Source organism: Thermobia domestica, chromosome 16 (genome assembly GCF_964235325.1).
Source record: "Thermobia domestica chromosome 16, izTheDome1.hap1.1, whole genome shotgun sequence".
Taxonomy (NCBI): Eukaryota; Metazoa; Arthropoda; class Insecta; order Zygentoma; family Lepismatidae; genus Thermobia; species Thermobia domestica.
This window is the reverse complement of record NC_137469.1, coordinates 110,925,019-110,952,661: the sequence shown is the minus strand read 5'-3', so window position 1 is coordinate 110,952,661 and position 27,643 is coordinate 110,925,019. Positions and strand designations below refer to the sequence as shown.

The window sequence follows — 27,643 nt, the reverse complement described above, 5'->3', positions numbered from 1 at the left end:
AATTACTAAAAGAGAAAATATATTTAATTTTGCTTCAAAACAGAAACATTTCTTAAAGTTAAAATCAATCGAAATATGTAAATTTTTTAGGATTATATACCCAGGTATTATTGCTCTTCACATGCACATTTTATAGAGTTAACACATGAATTTAATGGAATTAACACATGACAAAAGTAAAGTATAAACTAAAACAATGAGAACTTATAAATGCAGTACAGTACAATGGAGAACTAGTATCATAATGTAAGATTCATAGTAAAAGTATGTACTGATTTCAATGGGGTAAGTTATATTGTACTAAATATATAATATGGATGCATTATACAAAAAAGAAATAGCAAATTCCGGATTATCGGTGTACGATAAAAATAAATAAAAGCTTTAATCTAAAATTTTGTATATGAGCAAGATCGACAGAAAATCCAAAATACGCCAGCAATGGCTATCCTCCTTTCCCGTAGTTATCGAAAGTCTAGGCACATCTTTGGAGTTACAAGTAATTTCTAGATAGAACGAATCAAGCACAAACAAAATAAATATAGTTGACACTCCACCACTGTTCAGGTAAAATCTGAGTTTTATACATGTTGGAAAAAAATGACTGCACTAATATAAAAGTCTTCGTTATTAGAGTGTTAAGCTACTTTTGTAAGTTTTCTCAAATCCAGATAACTCTAATTTTTTTCTCTTTTTAATAATCGCTTTTGAAAATCTTTACAAGTAAAACTTAGAAAATGTAATAAATGCACATTTTACATTGCTTATTGTAGAACGCTATACAAAACATTATTTTCCATCTTACTTTCTTGTTTGCTCACGTACTTTCTCTACGTATGGATCCTTCTTCACCCTTGGAGGAAACATGCTGAGCTACACTGTCTGCAAGATTTCTAAAATCATTCCGGCAATTAAGTTTCTACTTTTTTTACTTTTGTAAGTCTTCCTTTTTCTTACATATTTTATATTGAGTTTTCTTAGTTGTGTGTATCTTCTGTCAAACGCACTCAAAAAGTTATAACTTGGATGATAATTTACGTAATTTTTTTTAAAGTTTAATGCACTAAGGCTAAGGGTGATGATAAGATGGATGATAATGGTTAAGTAATGGAAGTAGGAGGAAACGGAAGAACCCTGGTTAACCCCCCCCCCACACACACACACAGTATTTGTTCACCACAAAGTTCACTTGACGGGAGTTGGGATTGAACTAGAGACTTCACCCTCTACTCAGGGTGAACGCTAGGGGTTGACCCTCTACCATTTGCGTTCTTTCAATAATTATTCTTCCTTCACATTCGATTAGAAAAGATTATTATTGCGTGTTTAAAATTTTATAACTGAAAACAAAATATTAGGCATTATACAACTACTATATTGTTAATGTCTGACTTGAATACAAAGTCATTCAATAACCAAGTTTTTTTCTTAATCTTTTCTTAACTAACTAACTCTATGGCCTACGGAACCCGGAGGTTCAATGCCGCGTTCACCAAAGTTACCCACTGACTTCTATCCTTCGCCAACTGGATCCAGTTTCTACTTTGTATTCCTATTTCTGCGAGATTCATCTTAATATTGTCTTCCCATCTGCGTCTAGGTCTTCCCAATGGTCGTTATCTCATTGGATTTCCAGTTAAGACTTTGAAAGCGTTCCTACCTTCTTCCATCCTGGCTACATGACCTGCCCACCTGAGTCTCTTAGACTTGATGATCCTAACAATATTTGGTAAACTGTATAAATTATGTAGTTCCTCGTTATGAAGTTTCCGCCATTCCCTATTCCCTTTTCTCTTGGAGCCGAATATTTGTCTCAGGATCTTGTTCTTAAATACTTTCAGTTTATGTCCTTCCTTCCGAGTAAGCGAAAATGTTTCGCAACCATGTAGAACAACAGGCATGATTATTATTTTATATATTTTAAACTTCAAATTCCTCGACAGAATTCGCGATTACAAGAGATTTGAACTGAATAATAACACGAATTCCGTGCTTTTAGTCGATATTTAATTTCTTCGTGAATATGGTTTTCGTCTGTGAATATTGATCCTAGATATTTGAAAGTATCTACTTTATCGAAAGTGTTATTCGATTTTTTAACGCATCCATGATTTGCCGCATTACGATCCCGACGAACTTTTATGTATTTAGTAATCTTTTCTTAGCAAGCATAATATTTTATTTGGTTATCGTCATGTATTTTTAAATCACATTCATAGATTTTTGCGAGAAAGGAGGAAAGCAGTGCAACAAAGATGACAAACTATTCTTGTCCTATTATCAGAACAGTGACTAAAATAAGACAAATTACTTCGCAAAGGAATACAGGAAGTAATATTTGACTACTCTGTCCAGGATTACTTGATACTTTTTATATTCAAGAGCACTTGATTTTATAGTTTTTAAATATGTGAAATAGTTTTTGACACACATACACACATAGTTTAAAATATAACACGTATTTTTGTTACAGGAATTACTAACTATCAACTACAATTCATCGTAAACATATGTTGATTTTGTATTGTATTGTATTTATTTCGTCCTTTTTTCATACATTTAGCACTGTATTGCAATGCATATGAAGTGGACACGTCATTTATATATAAACACAAAAGTAAAAAGAACAATAATAATGAAAATTACACACACTAGGTTAATAATTAAACATTACACCTTACATCTTATCCATTACATTTTGCATGATATTATTAAAAATAAAGTAAGAGTAATTGTTACTTGCAATGTATGTAGAAATCCTTGAACATATATCAAATGCTAAAAACAAGCAACGACACTGGTTACTGTAGATAATGTAGTTTTTTTTTTTTTTTTTTTTCTGTTAGCAATTCATGTATTCCTCTATCGAGTAAAAGCAGTGTTTTAGTAAATATTTCTGTAGTTCTTTTTAAAATTTAGCAACAGATTTTTGAGTCTTTATATCTTTGGGAAGTTTATTGTATAGCATGATACCCGCGTATTTACACCCTTTTTCATATAATACGGTTCTGTGTTCTACAATGGAAAAGTTTTGTTTGTTTCTTGTATCATGATCATGTTTTTCTTCTATCCGCGTAAGAACACCTTCTAAATGTCTCTTTACAAATATCAGTAGATTTAAAATGTACAAACAAGGTACTGGGAGTATACGAAATTTTTTAAATATTGGTTTGCAATGATCTTTTGGTTTAGCAGCCGCCATCATTCTTATTATTCGTTTCTGTATTGTAAAAATTACCTTGGCTTTGTGTGTATTTCCCCAAAATATAATGCCATATGTTAAATTTGACTGGAATAATCCAAAGTAAATCGTTTTTAAAGTAGACTCTTTTAAAACATTTTTGAGTACTTTAATTGCGAAATAAATTTGATTTAATTTTTTACCAAGTTTAGTTATTTGTACATCCCAGGAGAGATTTTTATCTATCCAGATTCCTAAGAACTTAGTGGAGTTCACATAGTCTATTCCGTTATTTTCAATTAAAATATTAACAGGCTGCGTATGTTTGTTGCGGATATGATGAAAATTGATTGCTTGTGTCTTTTCAATGTTTAATTTAAGCTTATTTTCTTTAATCCATCTAGATAGTTTATGAAGGATTTCATTTGCATTACCTTCAACATCCTCATTTGTGTTCCCTTTTACTATGATATTAGCATCGTCTGCATAAAGGGATAGTTCTGCTGGAGCAATATTATATGGTAGATCGTTAATGTATATCAAAAATAATAATGGACCTAATACGGATCCCTGTGGCACTCCACATGATATTTCTTGTTTTCCTGATGTGTAGTATGTAGTTTGGTTTGTATCTTTGTCACTGTATGTAATTTCTACTACTTGCTGCCGATTTTCCAAATACGATTTAAACCATTTGGACGCAATGCCTCTTATTCCATAATCTTGGAGCTTTGAAAGAAGATTTCTATGTGACACTAAGTCAAATGCTTTGGAAAGATCAAGGAAAACACCTATACATTTCTCCTTACTATCTAAACTTTTATGTACAATTTCTACAAAATTATATATTGCTGTTTCCGTTGATTTCCCTTTTAGGAAGCCATGTTGCTCGTGTGTTATTAGATCATGTTTAAGTAAAAAGGATGATAGCCGGATACTCATTATGGTTTCTAAAATTTTTGAAAAAGTTGAGAGAAGTGAAATAGGCCTATAACTTTCAAGCTCTGATTTGTCGCCTTTTTTACAAATTGGTTTTACTTTTGCAATTTTTAATATACTAGGGAATTCTCCACTTAAGAACGTCATATTTATGAGGAAACACAGGGAGTCAGCAATATATTTAATGCTTTTCTTTACAATACTTGGCGGTATACCATCTACGCCAGCTGACCATTTACTTTTCATTTTCTTCACCACTTTTATTATTTCTGCATTTGTAACTGGATGCAGATACATTGTATTGTTGCAAGTTTTTGAGAATATTTTCGTGGGCATTGCTCACTATTGTACGTTTTTGATAAGTTGCTGTAATAATTATTAAATAGGTCAGCTATTGTACGAAGGTCTTTAATTACGTTGCCATTTTTAATTACCTCTAAATTACCGTCATCATTACGAGTGTTTACACTTAACTCACTTTGCACTAGTTTCCACAACGCCTTCGACTTATTATCGGATTTTTTAATGATTTTGTCATTGTGTAACTGTTTTGCTGCTTTCAGAACTCCTTTATATATGTTCTTATATCTTTTGTAATATGTCTCTGTATATGGTGATAGATTTCCTTGTGTTTTAGCCTTGTTAAGAAGTCTCATTTTTTTACTTGCTATTCTGATCCCTTGTGTTACCCAGGGTTTTGATTGTTTTCTTGAAGTTACACATTTTACAACAGGGAATGCTAGATTGAAATAGAATGTTATGGTGTCAATGAAGTAACTGAAAGCTTCATTGACCTGGTTATACAAGTAAAGCTCGTTCCAATTTTCTTCCCTGAGGAGATGATTTAAATGTTGTATATTTTCATCATTAAATTTTCTTTTGTACGTTACATTACTTGTTCTTGTATTACAAAAACTTTTATTGGGAGTTACATGTATATCGAGTACTTGGGCAAGGTGGTCTGAAAAACCACTGTTGAAGACGTCTACTGTGTTGTAGTTAAGATGTTTGCTCACTATGAACTGGTCAATTGCACTTTTGGAGCATTTTGTGATTCGTGTGGGAACTTTAACAACTGCCTCCATATTAAATGAATCTAGAAGAAGTTCTACCTCGTGTTTTATCGGCTGTAAAAAAATCTATGTTGATATCCGCGACAATTACGACAGTCTTCTTGATTTTTATAAAATAATTTAGTATGGTGTCCATCTTATTTATAAAGATTTCTATATCACTGTCAGGAGTTCTATATACACATACAATTACAAAGTTATAATCTACAATTTCTAATGCACAACTTTCAAAGTGTTTTTCTACATTTAAATATTTAAACTTAGTACATTCTCTCGTTTTTAGGTCCCTTTTTGCATATATACAAGCCCCTCCTCTATCTCTATTATGTCTGCAGTATTGTGCTCTTAGCTCAATTGAGGAATGCCTAGGTATTCTAAGCAGCCTGATTGTAACCAGTGCTCTGTTATACAAATTAAATGTACTCCTAACAGTCTGTCCAAAAGTAGTTCTTCTAACATGCTCTTTTTATGAAACGTAAACCCTTGTACATTTTGATGAAAAATGACTATATTATTGCTATTATATTTGTAACCTAAGTTGTCAGACTGTATACTTTGATAACATGTCTGCACTCCAACAGTATCACTCTTACTACACCGTAGATTTAATTTATTGTCAATTAGACGTTTATCAAAACTGCAATTGTCTTTACGGATGTCTTTGTTTTGGGTTGATGATCCTACCATAAAAAATAATCCGGACGATGTGTTGGAGGCTTTCTTTGTCTTTTTGATTTCCTATGTATATTGTCCTGATGTGATGTAACTTCTTGAGGAGAAACAATGTCATTTGAAGCACCCCTATTTGCAATATTCGATTCTACATTGATATCTTCTTCATTAGATAGTATGGCATAATTTTGTCTTCCATTTACTACTCCAGAACAGATCGTTTTGTCGATTGACTTTTGCGAAAACTTGGGAAGATAGTCACTCACTTTAGTGAGGGGAAGATAGTCACTATCAGTGTCTTTCCTTTTTACTCTCTGGAAAGTGGCACATGATATTTACATTTCTTCTCAGGAAAGGTGGTAAATGATTTTCATATTTTATTCTCTGGAAAGTAGCAAATGATTTGTACGACAAGTGAAACTCCTGGAAATCTATGAGTACGTCTATTAATTGCATTATTCTCCATGAGATTATGTCCTTTAACAATCTAATTTGCAATGAAAAATATTTTGATTCTTAGTAAAAGAAAACTGGACTGAAACTTGGATAATCACTATTACAAAACCACACATTGTAGTCCACCTTTAAGCCATGATTTTATACTTAGTACTACTAAAATACTATTCAGTAATTCAGAATATTTTCTCATCATTGGAGAAACTTTTATTATTAAGTACACTGATTAAATAATATAAAGGTTAATGAAGAAATCAAAATGCATCTTTTAAGTCCTAAATTCTTTGTGTCGTTAGTACTAAGCAACTAGAGGCTGATTGAAAACTAGAGTAGCTTAAAAACTGTGAGCATGTGAACTGACTGAACGATGGAAGTGCGGGGATATCCATGATCAAATAAGCTGTAGTGTGATTAATTTGCGTAGCGTCCATTTCTTGATCTACCAACCACTCCCGTGTATTTAATTAAATAAATTCATTTTTGGTATTTCATATGGTATATTCCGTGAATATTAGGAGTTCATATACGATTCTTCAACCAGGTACATCGTTGTTGTTTTGGCAGAAGTATATTTTATTTTATTTTATTTTATTTTATTTATTTTGTTCCATAGCTGTTTTAAAGTTAGAAAACGTTTACTAAAATCGGTTTGGCAATATTAAAAAAAAATCTATACGTTTTAAATGTTCATTCTAGTTTTATGTTTTGTTCTTATCCATGTTATGTTCTTATCATTACCGTACACATATTTAAGTGTTTTTGTGCTGTTCAATTTTCTTTATTTAACGAAAAAAAAAAAAAAGAAAAACACACACACACACACACATACACTTATCCAAGAAATAAGTGACTTCTGCCATAACGATGACAATATTGGGAATTCACATGCCATTCTTTAATTATGTAGTTTTACGTTACTTTGTATGAATTATAGAGTAGTGTACAAAGGATAGTCAATTTCTTTTGTAATTTGAAATGTGGAAAGATGAAAAATACTTATTTCACACAGATATTCTACAGAGTTTACTGAATGACGACTATTATATTTAAATAAAGGTAATATAATACAATGAGAACCAAATGAGAACCATTGGTTCACATTATACAATGAGAACCATTTTATATTAGTTAACTTTTCCAATTTCAGATGTCATAATAAAACAACTCATATCATGCCAAAAATCACATAATTCGTGAGCTTGCTATCAGATAAAATTAAAGAGCTGTGAAAAGAGAAAGGATTAAAATAGTGTAGTTTCAAACTGCATCAAATACCCACTATCCGTTGGCGAACTGCACAAACAACCAGTGATCTCTGGCCACAACCGTCTCACCATAACCGTGCCATCTGCTTGCCCATGCGAACTGTCTGCTGTCTGGTTAAGTATTACTCCATTTATGTTCTTCATTGTGTAGATCATGTTTGTGTTATTATTCATCTTGGTATGGGTAGTGCTTAGCTACGTATGGTTCGCACCATAAATTATTCCACAAAGGATCTGTTTTCGAAATGTAAACAAAATATTTTATCATGTTGACGTTTGGAAGCAAACCCTACTGCAAAAGAGAAGCACAAGGATAAGAATAAGTCTTGCAATATTCTGGTACACAAAGTAATTATGTTTATTACAATACAATGAAAGCAGTTTAACATTCATAGTATCGCCACTTGTTCGATTGTCTGAAGCCACCTTCCTGCCAATTCTTCTATTCCATGCCTTTTCCTGAGAGGCAAAGAACTCAGTCACTGGTGTTTCCATCTCCTGCTGGTTGATGGAGCATCGTCATTTCAGCAACTGTGCCATGGACCAAAGCAGGCAGTAATCCGAAGAGGCAACGTTACGTCTATATGCCTAGTATGGCATCAATTCGATGCTATCAAATTCTTGAATATTTTGTTGCGTTTTTCGAGCCGAGTGTGGTTTTGCATTACCCTCTTGTAGCAAAGTGCGATTTCGGTTCACCAATGCAAAATATATTTGGCATAGTGCAACACACATCCGCTCCAATTGTTCGGAATAAAGGTCGGAATTGATGGTATGACCGTTAGGAACGAACTCGAAGTAAATTACTCCCTCGTAGTTCCACCACACAGAAAGTATAACTTTATGTTCGAAATAGCCCTATTTGAAGACCGGTTCTGTAAGTTGGCCCTTGTTTAACCCCTGTTTTGGACATTCGGAGTTCGGAAAAAACTTTTTGTCGCATGTGCCAATTCGTTTTAGGAAACGCATATCACGCAGACTTCGCAACAGCTGTCGGCACACATTCACTCTCTTCTGGGCTTGGCAGGGGTCAATTCATGTGGCACAAGTGGCAACTTCTGGTGGTTTTCTCGAGTTTGTGAATGTGACGCACTACAGTAGACTGGGATATGCCGACTTCGTTTGACTATCATTGCGTGCTAGTAAATGGATCTTCCTCAATGATATAACGTTGACCTCAAAATCTATTACCCTGGGGCAACCAGACCTTGGGTGATCTTCGCTATTTTTACAACCTGTACGAAATTTCTAGAATAAACAAGTTGCTGTGCCGTGGTTCACTGTACCTTCCCCTTTCCTCTTTCAGAAGACAAATGTTTGGGTTGCTGCCACAGTGTTACGCCCGAGTTTGAACTCATACAGTAAAAGTTCACGCATCAGACGTCGTTGACCACTCATCGCCACTGCAACTACAATTCACTAGATACTAACGGAGTGGCGGCATCCGTGTTAAACAGTCCACTTGTCACACCACCTCTTGGGTCAGTTTGATGTTGTATTTATGGTCAAGCACGGTGCCTACTCTTTGGGCTGTGGAAATATGCAAGACTTATGACCTACCCTTGTATTTACATGAATTGGGTTATAATCGTATTATTGTACTTTATTTGTAGTCATTCAAGTGGTGATAAAGTTTAATTTATTTTCATTGTGAACCTAATTTATTTTTAATCAAGTTAAAATGAGAAATCATTGAGCTGCTGGAAAGAGAATGCAAATCACTTGTGTAAATATAAAGTCACGGGGTAGTTGAAAAGTGTCATATGTTTTCGTAAGAAAAAAAAATGCTCGTAAGATTGTTACTTCGAAGCTGAATTAAGAAAATATATCATCATGTTTGACAGTCAACATAATTGATTATATATAAAAACTACTATTCAAATAACACATAATTGATGTATTTTAAAATCATTTCGTAATCATTACATCCACCGGATGTTAATGTAGAGACATAAACGAAAAGTGAACTTCATTGCTAATAATACAAGTTGTGAAAAATTGGAAACAAAACTGAGAAAATTTGATAACCTTTCTGGGTTGATGTAATTTTATTACTATTATTATTATTATTATTATTATTATTATTATTATTATTATTATTATTATTATTATTATTATTATTATTATTATTATTATTATATTCATTTTGAGAATATTATAACTATTCCATTTGAGATGATTATATATATTTCGAAATATTGCCAATACTATATACACACAATAGTTTACTATTTTTAATATTTATTTGGAAGCATTGTATAGTAACTAAAAACGAACTTTGCTTAAAACTTTAGGACTTCGCTCAACGTGTGTTGATAAATGCGAGCTATTGGAATATAAAAGTAATACCCTGTGATTAACGTACCTATGTTCAAATACTGAACGGTGATGAGACTCGCTAAGCAAACAACATATGCTCAGTTTAACATATACTATGTCGTCATGTACTGCAGATAATGGACTCACGATAACAGATAATTTTCTCTTGATGTAGTATATGAATAAATCTTTAAGGGTCCTATTTTCGCCGGAAGCTCTATGAATCATTTATTTCCGTTATTAAGTGAATGTTTATTTGTATAGTCTTAATGCGATCAACAGCAAGTAAGAATGAATGCTAGTGTTTTATTGTATTGTAAATCATTTAAATAATTGAAGGGAATAGAGAATGAAGGTGGTATGTAACGATACATTTCGAGAAAATTCAGGTTAAATTTTTATGATTGCACTTATTAGTGACTCGCTATACATGCCTGTATTACAAATTTCTATCGCTTCATCAAGACGAGGAATCACTAAAATGAGATGATGTATAGTAGAAATCCACTTTCATCCACCATTAGAATTCTCTTCTCAAAAATGTAACATTACATATTCATCTTCTAACCCCTTCAATTCATGGTGAAAAATGATTTTATATACGTATATATTAAGGACAAAATTTGCTACAAACCAACACCACGGAAATATAAGAAAATATCAGTTTTTAAGACATGGACCTCTCAGTTCAAATCTAATATTGCTATCTTTAGGAAATAATAAAGCATTCATACTATTTATTCATATGAATAGACTAAAATTGATTTAAAAAATAAATAAAAATAGTACTAATAAAAATAAAGAGAATACACCGCCTGGAAATAATGCCTTAATCATCTAAAATCCTGAATTAAGCTCTTCTTATTACTATTATTTTAACCACCTCACAATGACACTTCCAAACTCAATACAGTGAATATTTCTGTTCAACACAGTCACTTTTTTCAAGATGGACTTAATGGAATCTAAGAGGATCTGTACATGATATAGGCGATATGGATCTCAATAAATAATATACTTCTTAAAGAGGTACAAGAAGAAGAAATATCTGAGGACTTAATCTTACAAAAGCATCAAGAGTCAAATTTTAAAAGGAGAGATTTTATAATAAAAAAATAGGATAGGTTAGACCCACTACTTCACTAGTACTAACTCACTATTCTTTCCGTTTAGTTCGCTACTGCATTCATTCAGCAAATTAACTTCTGAAATAAAGTTGAACATAATTCAGAAAAATTAGAAAAGTTTCCTGCAAAAAATGAAAATGAACTGAAATGAAATCTTTCAGCTTATCGTTCTACGATTATGCTCTTTTGGGTAAGCGAGACGATGATTAACGCAAGTGAGTGATGATGGAAGAATTGGTGGAATGAGAAAGTGGGATGGACACAATGTTGTCCACCACAAACTTACTTGACCGGGGATGGAACCAGGGGTCCCAGGCACCAGAGGTAAGCATTCTACTACTGGGCAACCGTGTCCCCAAGTTTCCCGTTAAATTTTAAATAAAGTATAATATAAATTAGCCCCGAAAAATTCTGTCTTGCCAACGTTTCACAACTGATAAAGAGATGAACGAAATTCATTGAATTCATTTTTCTAACTCCTGATAAAAGAATTTACGTAAGTGACAAAATAATTCAGTCCAAACAACCACTCGTCAAAGAAGCCTTTATTGTAAAATTTTATCTTATGAAAATTATTTATATTAACTGATGAATAATAAAAAATGTTCAGTTCTGAACTGACAAGCCGAATATTGCTACTTCCACGAAGATGGTGTCATAGTCTTCCGTAATAGAAGCTGGAATATTTCGACATTTCTATTATACTATTTTCTCTCCTCCTACAAAAATATACGACGTTGTAATTTTAAAACATATAACAATAATCAAATGAAATACTGTATATGCAGGATGATAATGCAATAACTTTAACTGCTTAGTATTTGTTTTCAGTTACAAAATTTTAAATTCATACTTATTATAACTTTGACTAATCAAATGCAAAGGAATTAAGTTGTTCTGAATGTTTTAAATTGAACTTTTGTTTTCTGCATGAGGTTATATGAGAGGAGATTTACAGTTTAACCTTACAGGTGAACCTTCGAGGAAGGAAACCAGGACCATACGTACACAAAGCAGGTAAGAAAAGAAGAAGAAAACTGTATTTAGGCTTCTACAATAAACCATATAAAATATTATCTCATCTACTTTAAATTCAGAATTCTGAAAATTGCTTGCATTTTCGAAAGGAAATATAAAGGAATAGACTCACTGCTTTTCGCCGGTGAGTTCATTCCTTTATATTTGCTTGGTATGTCTTTTACTCCCAAATTTACCCTCAGTGAAGCAAACTTCAGCCGAAACCTTGAAAGTGCAAGGAGTTTTCAAAGATTAGAATTTAAAGTGAGACGATTGTTAAAATTCCTGGGCAAGTTAACACATTAGAAATAACGTAAGTAAGAGGCTAATAGTCACTGCAAGAAACAAACCACATCACTAGGAAGTACTTTTGAAGAATATCGTCTTCATCTTCAGCCTAGGGAGACTTCGAAAAGGATTTAAACCACAGAGAAGAAATCATGGATAGGTAAAAAGTTGCCTAGGTTGAAGATGAAGATGATGTTCTTCGAAAGTACTTCCTAGTGATGTGGTTTGTTTCTTGCGGTAACTATTAGCCTTTGTGAAATCTAAACTGTACGTGAACAAACCACAGACAATACAACAACTGAAGGATGAAATTAAAAGGGTTATTAACGGCATTACACCAGATGTTTGTGAACGCGTCATCGCAAAATTTCAATGAATGCATTGCTCATTGCCGTGCAGCCTTGGGTGATCTTATGCCGGATACAATTTTTCGCCGGATAAATGTGAGAAAATTACCTAATGTGTATGTATACATAAATGGGAGAAGTTACTCAATGTGTTTATAAATTTTTTTTCAATATATTTTATATTAGTTTTATAGCACTTTAATATTCGTCCCTATTTCCCGGACACCCTATATATATATATATATATATATATATATATATATATATATATATATATATAAAGACAAAATTAGACGCAATATAATATTATATAGAAAAAAAAATCTGATAAATTTTCTGCTTTCAAAACTATACAACAATGTTTCTTACATACATTTAAATCGAAATACCACATCGGTATAATCTCTATTGTAGAAATGTACTAATTTTTCAAAATTTCGCCCACATAAATCTGTCATAGATCTTGTGTACACTAACTTTGAACTTATTACTTCAACATCTATTCTTAATTCAGTATATATCTATAATAACCTTCACCATATCAACATATATTCCTATCTTTGTATCACATCTTCTCTCATTATAAACATATATTAAACTATTTAATTTTGATTTTTGTAACAGTTTATTACAAATAAATTCATGATATTCATAATCATAAAAAGTTTGTAAAATATAGACAAGTAAAGACAGTTGTATTTGAAGTAAATTCAGGTGTTACTCAAGGTTTAAACTGGTAATCTTTACTTACTATTTAATTTTGTTATTTATAAATAACATATGAGAGGTTGCATTTGATTTTTAAATGTCCTGTATATGCTAATGATACAAAGAAGAAGTACTACTACTACTACTACTGCTAGTAGTAGTAGTAGTGGTAGTAGTAAATAAATAAAAAATGAAGAAGAATGATTCGAAGTACAGCATTTTCATTTAGATGCTTCAGATATTACTGCTACAAATGATCTCTACACATAATTCTACACCATTGCATTGTCTTCCCTGAGTGTTCTATTAGAAGGTAGCTTTTACCTATTTATCTAGCATAATTAAGAGGGGTCACTCTAGCGTAACTACAGTGGTATCTACTTAAATGTTCATTTAATATAAACTTTCTTACAGTGACAAGAAACCAGATCATTGACAGAAATAATTTCAATGTACGGAAATGCTCTAATAACTATATTTCCAGGCACCACACGTGTCTCTTACTTTCAAATTCAAAATGAATGGTGAGTTACTAGAAAAAGACAAATATATGTATATACAGAGAAACCTGTCTATGTTGGTCACCATCGATTCCATTGAAAAGTGGCCAACTTAGGTAGCCAACTTACAGAAAAAAAATGTGATTTTTTTTTTAAAGAAAAGGATTTCTAATATTACTTGATTGTAAAATTTTAATAAGCAATGGCACGACAGTTACTTTCAAATAATGTATGTAGAGTAACCATAACAAGATGCAGTACTAGAAAAAAATTACTACATTATATTTGATATATGCAAATACCTTTCTCTTCCTGGAAACTAGCCTAGTACACTGAATTATTCGGATTGAAAACACAATAACACAAACAATCATAAGATAGAAACATACGTACGCAGTTTATTGAAGTAGATATTGTAGCACACTGAGTTATTCAGATTGAAAACAAGAAAAGCAAAACTATAAATTGAATAATTTATATGCAGTTTATATGATTATTTTCAGTCGTTACTCTTCTTTTCTATTGCAAAATACGGTCCTTTTGGCACACATATACATTCTAATTTTGTAGTTAACACCTTGTTAATGAGCTGCAAGTGCTTCCCTGGAGCAAAAGATGCATCAGAAAATCTTAAGGGAATTCATATCTCAAAAACTTCGCTACCTTTCGACAAGTCGTTGGGTAAAAATAGTTGACAATTGAGATGGTTAGCTTTAACTTTGACAATTTTCCGGAATTATTAAAGCTCCCCATTGATGAAAGGAACTGAAATAGCTAAAGGTTTTACAAAACAAACAGGGTAAACAATTACGTACAACCATTTCCTGAATTTCTGTATATGTTTTTTCTTATTCACACCTTCCTTCACCATTCTCTTGACCAGGATAATGTTCTGGCCATTAACCTCCAAGAACAAATCGTGGAAATCCATGTTTCTTTGTCCCCAGTTACAAATACAGAACATCTGCATCTCATATGGGAATACGAAAGAGTTAAGAAAAATAACAAAACGGTATTTTGCATGGCCAAGATACACAGGTAAATTTACCACTATCATCATAGTGTAAAAATTGCTTCAATGCGGCCAACTTCCAAGATAGACAGGTGGCCAACTTACAGAGTAATAACGAATGTCTTATGGGAAAATGCAAGTTTAAGACGAATTAGGCCAAGATGAACAAGTGGCCAACTTTGAGAAGTGGTCAGTTCACAGGTTTTACTGTATATATACTAGTTTAAATGCCTGTTCTTCGCATGGAGAGAATAGGTTTATGGGAAATATTTGAATCCCCTTTCCCTTAGAATATTTCTTTCAATAAAATTTAGGATTAGGATTTAAATTTCTGGGCTTTCGACATTTATGGCCATTTAGCCCGTCACGTGAGGGATGACGTCCCTCGGCGAGCACACTATCCGGGAAAAGGGAAGGAAGGAAGCGGCCTGGGACCTATAAGTTTTCCTGGTGTGAATGAGGAAAACCCAAGAAAATCTCATTCAAGATGGCTGACCTGAAAAAGCTTTTTACACTTTTTCGACCGAGTAGCCCCACCGGGAACCGAACCCGGGACCGAAAGCGAGAATGTTAGCGACTACGCTACGCGGGGCCACTCTTTCAATAAAAGTATAATGGAAACAATACAGAAGATACACTACTTTTGCCATAAATATTGAAATAGCCTCCCCTACAGAATACACCTTTAATCAAATAGATAGAATAAAAAAAAAACAGCTTTGAAGAGAGTACTATCTGCCAAAAGTCATTTCAAACAGGACAGACGTTTTCCTTCCTCGAAATTTATGAATTCGACAAAAATCTCAGTCATTTTTGACATTTTATTTTTCATCTACTCCCCCCACCATCCCCCTGCCGATGGAAATGAACTTGGTCTTTGACAACATTAGGAGCATCACTGTTTATTTCAACGACCCAGGAAACTATGGATGGCACACTAATATTAGTCGTTTTTCATTATTTTTACATATCATTCCTATCATTTGTCTACCATGTTTGGTTAAAATTGCTCCAGACATTGCGGAGTTACGCTTGAATTTACGTTCATACACATACATCCAAATGTGTATATACATGTACGAACAAAGACTTTGGCGTTGCTCTTATATATTCCCAATTCAGCTGACATGCTCGTTCATGCCTAAACTTAACTATCATCTCGGTTGTAGCCTAATAGCTTCACGAACCTGAACTATGGATTCTACACTAATCTTAGTCATTTGAGAGATTTTATTTTTCACCCCTTCTGATCCTCATGCCAATGAGAGCCGAACTTGGGCTTTAACAGTATCGGGAATGTAATTATTAATTTCAGCGACATCGAGAACTATGGATTCAACTTAATATCGGTCGCTTTCGATTAATTTTAATTTTCAACCCTATTCCACCACCCTAGGGGTGCTAATGGAGGTTAAACTTGGACTTAAATGCTATAGAGAGTGTCACCCATCAACTCAAGGACCCCGAAAACTATGGATTCGATATAATCGGTCGTCTTTGACTATTTTTTCATGTTTCTTTCAGTTCAGTCATGTTAACGGGAACTGAACTTGGATTTAGACGGCATCTGAAGTGACGCTATTCATCTCAGCGACCCCGAAAACTATAAACTCTATACTAATATCGATCGCTTCTATTATTTATCTGCCACTCCGTTCCACTCTCCCTAGGAGTGCTAGAATCTTAACACTACTGGAAGCTGATCTTGAACTTAAAGGTTATCGGAACTGCCACTAATCAACTTAGAAACCCCGAAAACTATGAATTCAATACTAATATCGGTCGTTCTTTCTTATCATTTTATGCCTGCTGATCACACTCCCCTAGGAGTGCTAAGATCTTACACTTACTGGGGCCGAACCTGAACTTACATGGCATCAAGACTGACACAAATTAACTGAACGACGCTGAAAAACTGATGATTCGACACTAATATAGGTCGTTTTCGATATTTTTACATGTCAATGCCATCGTTTCACTCACCCCACCTCGTGTCTAATGGGGGTTGAACTTGAATTTAAATTACATCAAGAGTGTCAGTATTTATCCGAAAGACCCCGAAAATTATAGATTCGACACTAATATCACTCGATTTCGATCATTTTTATGTATCTTCCCCTCTTTCCCTCCCAGAAGTGCTACGGAGTCTTACTCCAACTAGGAGCTGACCTTGGTCTAATAGGGCACTAAAACTGTCACCAATCAATTTAGTTTGCCCGAAAACTATCGATTTAACACTCATATCGGTAATTTTCAATTACTTTTATCTCCCCAGTGCTAGAGGTTTTTACCCCAACAGTATTCTTTTCCAGACTATAAGTAATATATGTAACAAGTTTAATTGAAAATAACATATATATATATATATATATATATATATATATATATATATATATATATATATATATATATATATAATATATATATATATATATATATATATATAGACGTAGGCATATTATCAAGCTCATATTTAATGAATCATGGAGATCTCTTGAATTTCTATTACGAATATTCAATAAATAATAAATAACCAAACTTTATTTATTTTATTATTGGTGCTAAGCCTGATGTGTCTTATGTAATTATATTTTACAATGTTATATTGAACACATTTTAAAAGATTACATAAGAAACAAATGCCTGTTTCAATAACGAGATAAAGATATTGATGGAACATATCAAGACATAATTGAAACAACAGAACATATTCTGGGAGAATGTAAGAACTAAGCACAAACTGAACACACACATACACAAAGATTTAATAACGTACCAAAAATTGCACCAAACAACAGCAACACAATGCAAACTGATATAGGAGAAACTACCATATTACAAACATAAGCCCGATTCAGTCATGGAAAATAAAATATTCAAATTATAATGGGACGGATCTTTCACTACAGATAAAACTATAGCATGCGACAGAACAGATATTGTCTTAGTACTCAAGAATAAAAATCAACCTTCGTGATAGGTAAAATCGGATTTCAGAAATGTTCCCAATAGATATCATAGATATCATCGTCCAATATCATCGGATAAGAACTGGCAGAAAAATATACGTGGAAAAGAAGGGACAGTACATTGATCTAGCAATTGAAATTAAAAACAACTGAAACAAGTAACTGTTACAAAAAAAAAAAAAAAAAAAAAAAAAAAAATCTACTATCAGAAAACAGAATAATAAGAAAGCTTGTCAAAGAAGAAACAGTCTTGACTAAGTCCGACTACAACACCAGAGGAAATCTCAGAAAAATAATAACAATAACAATAAAGTAAAACCAAGATCATTTAATAAATTAAAAAATAAAAGTTATTGGTTATTACCTATCTAAAAGAGGGATGATTGCAAAAAGAAAAGAATTAATTCCTTTCAGTTCATTATACAGGGTGAGTCAAAAGTCCTTGAACACCTGCATAAGTTTGAAAATCGACGGGAAAAGTAAAAAGTGATGATGGGAACAGAGGTTTGATGAGGGGCCGCAGCTTTTGGAGCGTATGTCATTCATGGCTGTCATCTTGAAACCCACCAATTTGGATTCAAGTCATTTTTTTTAAAATGGGAAGGGGGGTGTATGACACATCAAATAACACTAGCTTGAGCTCAGGAATTTAGTGGTGTATTTTTTTTTTTTTCTATCTTGTACAGTTTAGAAGTTATTAATGTTCAAAAGTGGGAAATTACCTTGATACTGACCCAGTTCTCTCTTTGTTCCAGGTGATCTAAAATGGGAACAGTGACACGTGAACAGAAGATCGAAATCATCCTTATATCAGGGGAACGCAGCTACCGAACAATAGCAGCTGACTACAACAGACGGCACCCAGACAGAGAACCGGTATCGCACAGCACGGTGGCTCACGTGATCACCAAATTCCGGGAGACGGGCTCTATTCAAGATAGGGCACATAGTGGGCGACCAAAGACTGTCACCAATGAGGAAACTGCAACGGCGGTTGTTGCGTCGTTTGTGAAAAGTCCTAAACGAAGTACCCGTCGCGTGACCCTAGCATGTGCAATAAGCCAATCCTCCGTTGTCCGGATATTGAACGCCAATCAGTGACATCCTTACAAGCTGCACATGCAACATAAACTGAACGAGGATGACCCTGATTGCCGGTTGGAGTTCTGCATGTGAGCTACTGAACAACACGAACTGGATCCTGCGTTTGCCAAGGGCATACTGTTCAGCGACGAGGCGTATTTCACTTTGAATGGGGAGGTTAAATACATAATTGTCGATACTGGTGTGACGCAAATCCGAACTGGGTTGACCCGATTCGAGAACATAGTCCAGCGAAGGTGATGGTGTGGTGTGGCATATGGGACACCCGCATCATTTGGCCATTTTTCATTTACAACACCTTAACTGCACCACAGTATCTGATGCTGCTGCAGGACCTTGTGTTCCCTGCCACACTGAACGCTGATGGCATTTTCCCATCTTATTTTCAGCACGATGGAGCCCCTCCACACTATGAACTTAGTGTCCATGAATGGTTGGATGAACAACTGCCAGGGAAGTGGATTGGTCGCCGTGGTCCCGTGGAGTGGCCGCCCAGATCCCATGACTTAACGCCCTTTGATTTTTATCTATGGGGACATCTTAAGCAGATAGTATATGCTGAGACAATCCGTGATTTGAGACACCTGGAGGAACGAATCCAACAAGCCTGTGACCAAATTTCAGGAGACATTCTACTCCGTGTGCAGTCAGAGTAGTTGCGGCGACTACAGTTGTGCATTGCACGGGATGGACAACACGCAGAACATGTGTTGTAGCATTCAGTATCAAAGTAATTTCCCACCTTTGAACATTAATAACTTCTAAGCTGTACAAGATACAAAAAAACAAATTACACCACTAAATTCTTGAGCTCAAGCTGGTGTTATTTGATGTGTCATACACCCTTTTCCCATTTAAAAAATTTGACTTGAATTCAAAATGGCGGATTTCAAGATGGCGGCCATGAATGACATACACTCCAAAAGTTGCGGCCCCTCATCAAACCTCTGTTCACAATCATCACTTTTTACTTTTCCCGTCGATTTTCAAACTTATGCAGGTGTCCAAGGACTTTTGACTCACCTTGTATATCCTTTGCACTTCTTTTTAGACTCCCAAACTATGCTATGCGTAAGTGGCAAAAGTCTTATAGAAAGGCTTTGTCCATCTGTCCGTCTGTCGACAGGTACTAGAGCAAAGACGGTACGAGATATCGAGATGTGTTTTTTTTTTTCTTTCTTTTTCAATCGATTCACTGTCCCAAGAATAGATTTCATTTTCTACGTTAACACTCTATTCAAACTGGAAGTGGGTCTAAATTAATATCAATGTCAATAATGTAAGTAAAAAGCTAATAGTCACCGCAAGAAACAAACTTCATCACTAGGAAGTACTTTCGAAGAACATCGTCTTCATCGTCAGCGCACTTCAAAAAGGATTTAAACCATAAAAAGAATTTAAAAAATGGGCTAAGTAAAAATCTTCTTGTCACTAGAATTAGACATATGTTAATAGTAATTCACTTGTCACTGTTCACTGTTGTTTACTGTTTTTCTTTTTTCATTATCTTCCAGACGGCGGAAATGAGTAGCAAAAACATTCTCCAAATGGCATTTAAGTCACCTTTATCTGAATTGAGTGCCGGTTTCTCCTTATGAATGTAATAAGATTCTTTAATTTCCCGTTCAGTTGCTGTTTTTGCTTTTTCGATCAAACTGAATGGATCGAGCTTGCTTTTTTTGATGACGATGTTCCTCAGGAAACTAAAAGGAAAATGTTGGATGCTTTAAAAAATGAAGACAATGACCCAAATTGATCCTGATGTCATTCTCACAAAGGACTTGAAAGATTTTGTATCCAGTAACACCATGAGGTTTTTCAAAATCCTGAATCTACCATCAGAATTTTTGCAAACAGATGTAACTGCCTGGAGAGACAACGAATCCTAAGAGAAAAGCAAGGCAATAGCTAGTTCACTTAAAGTTATTAATGACATAGCTGGACGTGGGATTGCGCTGATGGAAGAGTACTGTAAACTTCATACAAAAGATGAAGAACAAAAGCAGTATGAAAAATGGAAAAACAAAACAGATTTCTTTTGCGAAAAAAAAAAAAAAAAAAAAAAAAAACAGAAAACTTGTTAGTATTTACAAGTAAGTAGGTACTTGTAAGTAAGTACACTGTTTATTGAGTCATAGGCCCCTACTGTAAATTACAATTATTTAAAAGCATTTTTGTGGTAAATTATCTTCTTTCGACTATTTTACGGATTATCTGCGGTTGCCGCACCACCCAATTCCGCGGATACCCGGGAGTTTACTGAATCTCATTTTCCTTTACCTTTTAGCGAAAGTGAACCGAACTCTGTAAAGGGAGTAAATTTGCCATTCACATCGAAGTTTTCGTTTTAACACATGAATAATACGCGAAGACTCTTAAAAAAAAGATGTATACCATATCATTTGTAGATTACTGACCTGTTAACTGTGACCCTGTATTAAACGTTCTCTTGCAGTATTCACATATATAACAATCTTCTTCCTCTTCTTCTCCTTTCTTTTTCCTCTTTTTCTGGACTTCAGGAACTTCAGGAGCAGTTGCTGGATCAGCAGATATCATCAAATGTAAGGTTGCAGTATCGGCACCATCCTGTAAGATTATGTAATTTATAAACTCTAAAATATTATTAGCGATTAAACGGGAGAAAATGTTCAAAGATGACGTATATAGCAACCAGTAGATTTCATACAGTTAAACAAAATGACATGAATATTCTCGTGAGTAGTTTTTGAGAAAACAGGCCAAAAAAAAAAAAAAAAAAAAAAAGGATTTTTTGTAACCCTAAATATTGATGTTGAGCAAAACTCACGCTACACAGTAAACGGCATGTCATTTCATTCTTTTTTTTTTTTTTTTTTTTTTTTTTTTTTTTTTTTTTTTTTTTTTTTTTTTTAAAGCCTGATTAATTAAAATGGTCACAGTTTACAATTACACACGTTATCCATAGCTCAGCCAACGTTTGAATTCCATGGCAAAACACGTATAGTATCTGCGATGAGAAGAATTCGTCAACTGTACGTTGCATCGTCCAACCACCAGATAAGATCTTCTTACCCAAGAAGTAAAATGAAGTGAAAATGAAATCTCAGTTTAATATCCCACGATTATGCCTGTTGGGCTAAAGGAAACGATGATTAAAGCAAATGAATGATAATGGAAGAATTGGTGGAATGAGAAAGTGGGAGGAATGGGAGTACACTGAGAAAACCCACGAGCACGATATTGACCACCAGAAACTTATTTGGCCGGGGATTGAATCAGGGATCCCACGCACCAGAGGTAAGCGCTCTATCACTGAGCCACCGTGCCCCCACCCAAGAAGTAATCAAGATGCCGGAAGAGGTAGCAATCAGTTGGGGAGATAACAGGGAAATAAGATGAGTGAAGAAGAGTCATTTTGCAATTCATGGAGAGTCCGTATCTTTCTTTGCGCGAAATGTGGGCGAGCAATGTCGTGCAACATGAGAACACCATACCTGCTGATCACTGCTGGAAGCTTGTGGTCAAGTTTGCGACGCATTTCATGGAGTTCCGCACAGTAATGATTCACATTAATAGTTTTACCTCGCCTGAGAAAGACATGATGAGTCACTCGTTTCGTAGACCACCACACTAGAAACATCTTTTATGTATGTAAAGGTTCTGTTGGATTGTCCTAACGTTTGACGTTTGTTATAGTACATCCATTTTTCATCCTAAATGACTTTCCGTCGCACGAAACTTCTCCGATTATTCCTTACGCTCAGAAAACTACACATTTCCAGACGACGGAGATTCTTGTTGGCTGATATGAACTCATGTGGCACCAATGAATCCAACTTGTACATTTTACCGACTGCACCGACCCGCCAAAGAACAGTGAAATGGTGTATGCCTAACTCCTCTGAAATGGGATGAAAATTTTTCTGATGGTCTGCTTATATAGTGTTCCTGAGAGGCTCATCAGACCACGATGTTGATCTGTGCCCACAGGGCTCATTTTACCGTGATGTGTCAACGGAACGAAATATTACAAACTAATTGTAAATCACGCGTTCATTCGCTATTCCTGGACCAAAAGCGGTTTTTTTTTTTTTTTCTGTTTGCTGTGCAGAATGTTTCACTTTGAATTTGTAAAGAAAAATGAATCGCAATTGTGTGTTCACCGTGCTGTGCTTTTATACGACCCTCTTCAATAACGCACAACCATCTGACTGCCTGGGTACCGTAGACTGTTGCTGGACGTGTACTGGGTTTGTGACGTTAGGTCTATCCCTATGTTGTGTTGCTGAGGTGAGTTTCAAACCATATGTCAGGGTGGACATTTCATCTGCACCAACCTAATATTAAGAGGAACCCAATACGCTTTTAATTATGACATTAATAAGATGATAGTACACAGTATGATTAATGAGATACAGACCCAGATTACGATTAACACTTAAGCTTTAATTTTTGTTTCACTAAAACACTTTTCAGAAATGAGACATATATCATTCGATAGATCATACTAAGCTGAACAAAATTACACGCTTAAGGATAACATCTCATGCGTAGTTTCCGAGAAAATGAGTTTTTATGGAAGTAAAAAGTATCTTGTTCATTCCCAATGATGGTTTTGATTTATTGCAGTTTTATCTTCTAACAGTGATTATCAACTCGAGCATTAAGATGAACAGTGCTATTTTGTGAGATATTAAGATAAACATTTCCGAGAAATAACATGAAATAATTTTAATGTACCATGATGAATTGATAAATTTAAGTGTACGATGGTGAAAGACTTGGTAGTACTAGAGGAAATGACAGACTCCCATGGTCAATGATCGAGTCTGTGGTCCTTTGTAATACAGTTAAGAATTAGACCACTCCACTTCCCTTGGAAATACACACAGGAACAGAAACTACAAAACAAGGGCTATTTTGCAGACCGTTTTTTAAAATTATTTATTTATTTATTTTCAGATTTGGTGGAGGTTGGAAATAACAACACAAAAGCAAACAATACTAAAAATTCAAGATAGGAACAAAAAAGTTAATGAATGGTATTTTAAGAAATGATTTTATGTTGTATCTTACTTTGTGTTTTGTAATTAACATTTGATGTTAATTTATATTTTGTGTATTAATAATACATAAAATAAAGAGTAAACAAAAACAGATAAAAGAAAGGGCATGGTTTTAAATTTAAGGTATCACAATAAACACAAAGTGCCTCGCTTCATCTTGCTGAGGTTTGAAAAAAAAATTAAAGGAGGATATATACATATTCTAGAAATATAAAAAGCATAGATATTTGAGTTTAGCATCCCTTTCAGCAACCAGGAAATATGAGACGTGAAACTAGTTTAACGTGTGTTCCGAACCACATTAGATCCCGTCGTGACTAGATTGGATTGGATTTGTGTTCAGCATCCTGTTCAGCAGGGAGCTATATGAGATATAGGCCACTGCTTAATGTGGAATCCGAACCACATGAGCTCCCACCGGGAATCAAACTCGGATGTCCCACGCCAAAAGTGCATATGCAAACTGGTTAGCCACAAGGGAGCTCAAAAACTAGAGAGAGAAAGTAGGCAAGAAGTTGAGTCTGTTATTAATCATACCGAAAGTAATTGGCCAAAATAGAGGGGAGTGGAGGCTAATAAAAAAGAACTCCACGACTGAGTTCTTTTTAATATATATTAATAACCAAGTACTTAAAACTGCGTGTCAGAAGAGTGAAACAAGAGACTGCATAGTTGTTCTGCATACAAATCACTGCCGTATTACAATTGCATTTATCGCTGAGTTATTTAAAAATTTGGTTGAAGTTTTTGCTCAACGGTTTATTTCTCACAATCACATTTGGTACATTAGTCAAATTCTGTCCGAAGTTCGTTGACTTGAGGTTTGTTAAATCATTAATTTACTACATATGGAATTAAAAATCTTTTTGAGCACTTGGAAAACGAACAAGGTGTTAGCAACCACGGGGAAGAAAAGAACACTTTTAGATGTAATTGAAACGTGGAAGAGAAACTGCTTGGGATATTGGGTAAGAAGGAACTGTATCATGAAAAACTTGCTAGAGCGTATGGTAGAAGGAAAGAGAGGGAGGGGGCAAAGAGGCTATAAGAATACGAAAGAAATAGAATATTTAAACACAGAAGAAGAAACTACAAAACAGAGACTATTTTACTTTGACGGACAGTATTACAACAGAAAAATCGTACGTGACGACGAAGAGGTTAGTTGAAGATCGTGATGCATGGAAGTTTCCCATCTGCTGCAAGTGACCTGCTACTAATTTCAGAATACCTATGGTGATAATGATGATTTCTTACAGTAAGGCGATATACTTCATGACCTCTCCTGGTCCGATCTTGGTCCTCCATGTCACAGATAAAAATGTCAACTATGTACAGCAAGAAAGATGTAGAGTGGAAAAAAGATGTGCTCCGAGCACTTCTGGAAGTGAAGATGTATATCTAACACCTAACACAACGTTTTATCGTATATATGAGGCGTTGAAAGCAAGAATGGTCTATGTTACATTTTTGACGTGCGTATCTCAACTGACTGAGAAGCTATACACAAAAGTATTCTAACAGCACATATTCTACTCATGAGAGATGTAGCACTTTGAGGCCATTTTTCTTCAAATAATGCTTTTGTAACATAGATCACTCTTGCTTTCAACACTTCAAATTAATACGATAAAATGGATTGTATTAGGTATACATCTTTTATATAAGTCCATTTTTTTCTAACTTCATAATCATCATTTAAACGTGTCAAATGTAAAGTGATAACCATCTCTGGTTCAGAACACACTCATTCGATAGAAACCAAATACGCAAGTGCTGTATGCATACGATTACTCAAAATCATTTTGCTTCTGATCTCGTTAGACTAGAAGAAATAACAGCAAACTATTACCTTTAATCCGGCAGCAATTCCATTTTGTGAACCAAGTTCTGCTACAGCAACACTGAGGTCAACGTACGCTTTGTTCGTTATATCGTCCTCTACCTCCGGCGTAGAACCCTCGTTATCTATACCGTCGTCATCGTAGTCCATCACTCTTTCGTCTACTTTCCGCTCCGACTTATCAACTTCAGGAGTTGGAATTGACTTCTGGACTTCCAATGCAATTTGCTCAGTTACAGGATCGGTAGCAATAGTTACTGCAGTGCCATCTACTGGTTGAGAAGGTAACGAAGCTAGAAGTGACATATACGTCTCTCTAGTAGGACTTGCGTCAGTAATACCTAGAAATAAATTCTACAATTATTTTTCCAAATAGGAATAAAAAGGTAAACTTCATCGATATTATGATCAACTTCAAAAGATGTGATTAGGAGAAACAATTGATATTTTACAGAACACCGCAGAAGATAATGGGAGTTACATTGAAAACGTTGCAGCATTTCAGCGTTAGCGATGACTTTCAAATTCAGCTAGGTGGGACTGCGGGGGGGGGGGGGACCGAGAAATGTAAAAATAATCCAAAATGACCGATAATAGTATCAAATCCATAGTTTCCGCGGTCGCTGAGACGAATGGTGATACTCCTTGTGGGCTGAATGGTGATGGAGGCTGTATTTGGAAGTCAACGCCTGTGATACTCCCACAGCCTCTATGGAAAGAATGGGTATTTCAGCTAGTAAATAATAATAATAACTGGTGTTACTTGTACAACTTTTAGAGTAAAAGAGAGATGATATTATTTCGTATTATTTGAAACTATCTCTACAGTGAATGCAGTAGTACTTCAATTACACGACATTTTCTGATACATTGAAAACATTCTTATCGAACACCAGGAAGAAGAAAGAATGGCACACGTTTAACGTGATGTCCTGAGAATGCTTATCGAATTTCTCGAACAACTAAAAGACGCTTCTCTGCAATTAGAAGCAAATACATACCCCCACACTACCACTTGTGCTATCTTTGCGAATCAATTTTCCCTTATGACTAGAATCTCTGAGAACCAGAGGATCTGTTGAATTAAAACAAATGGCATTAAATTTACTTCTCGAGAAATTTGTTTTGCACAAATTTCGTAAGATTGCTTCCTTCTTATGGCCTAATTTTCGTCAGTTAAGTGTGTCTGAAAATCAAGAGGAAGAGGAAACAAGACTGGATGTGTATTCATTAATATGGGATCTCAAGCACAAAAAGCCAGAATCTTCATTGATAGAATACTCTGTGCAAAATAGTTCTTCTGACAATTCTCATTCTCAAGCAGTCAAAAACGAATAATTTTGAATTTCATATTGGATTTCATGTACCGAAGATGAAAACATTGATACCCTTAGTCAAAACAAGGGCGATGATGTTGAAAAATATTTAAATCAAAGTTACAGATCAATTGATATAAAAAGATCTATTAGAATGGTAGAAAAATGACCAACAGGAACTAGCATTTATCGTGACCTATCAGGCAACTTTTATAAATACCAACTTCAGTGAAAGAAATTTTAGTGCAGATGGGTTGCTGGTTCAAGAAAGAAGAACCAGCCTCAGTTTTCGAAGTGTGGACTCTGTTCTTTTTCTTCACAGAAAAATGGGACACTAACCAATCAGTGAGTACTCTTTTTTTAAAAAATATATTAGTGGATATTTTGTTAATATTATTTCACTCATAGCAGAAGTAGCAACAGTAGCGGTAACATTTTTGCCAAGGTCAGTATTCAAAA

The 27,643-nt window shown here is 34.5% G+C and overlaps 1 protein-coding gene across 1 annotated transcript in view; it reads right to left on the bottom strand.

Annotated features, from left to right (window-relative positions):
* The window catches only part of LOC145673348 (uncharacterized), a 92,080-nt gene that overhangs the window by 40,016 nt on the left and 24,421 nt on the right, over positions 1 to 27,643 (bottom strand). Inside the window, exons 4-5 of the mRNA XM_081742974.1 lie at positions 25,878 to 26,209; positions 21,395 to 21,566 (exon numbers count right to left, since the gene is read on the bottom strand). Coding sequence (XP_081599100.1) covers positions 21,395 to 21,566; positions 25,878 to 26,209 — 504 coding nt within the window. The remainder of the gene's footprint in view (positions 1 to 21,394; positions 21,567 to 25,877; positions 26,210 to 27,643) is intronic.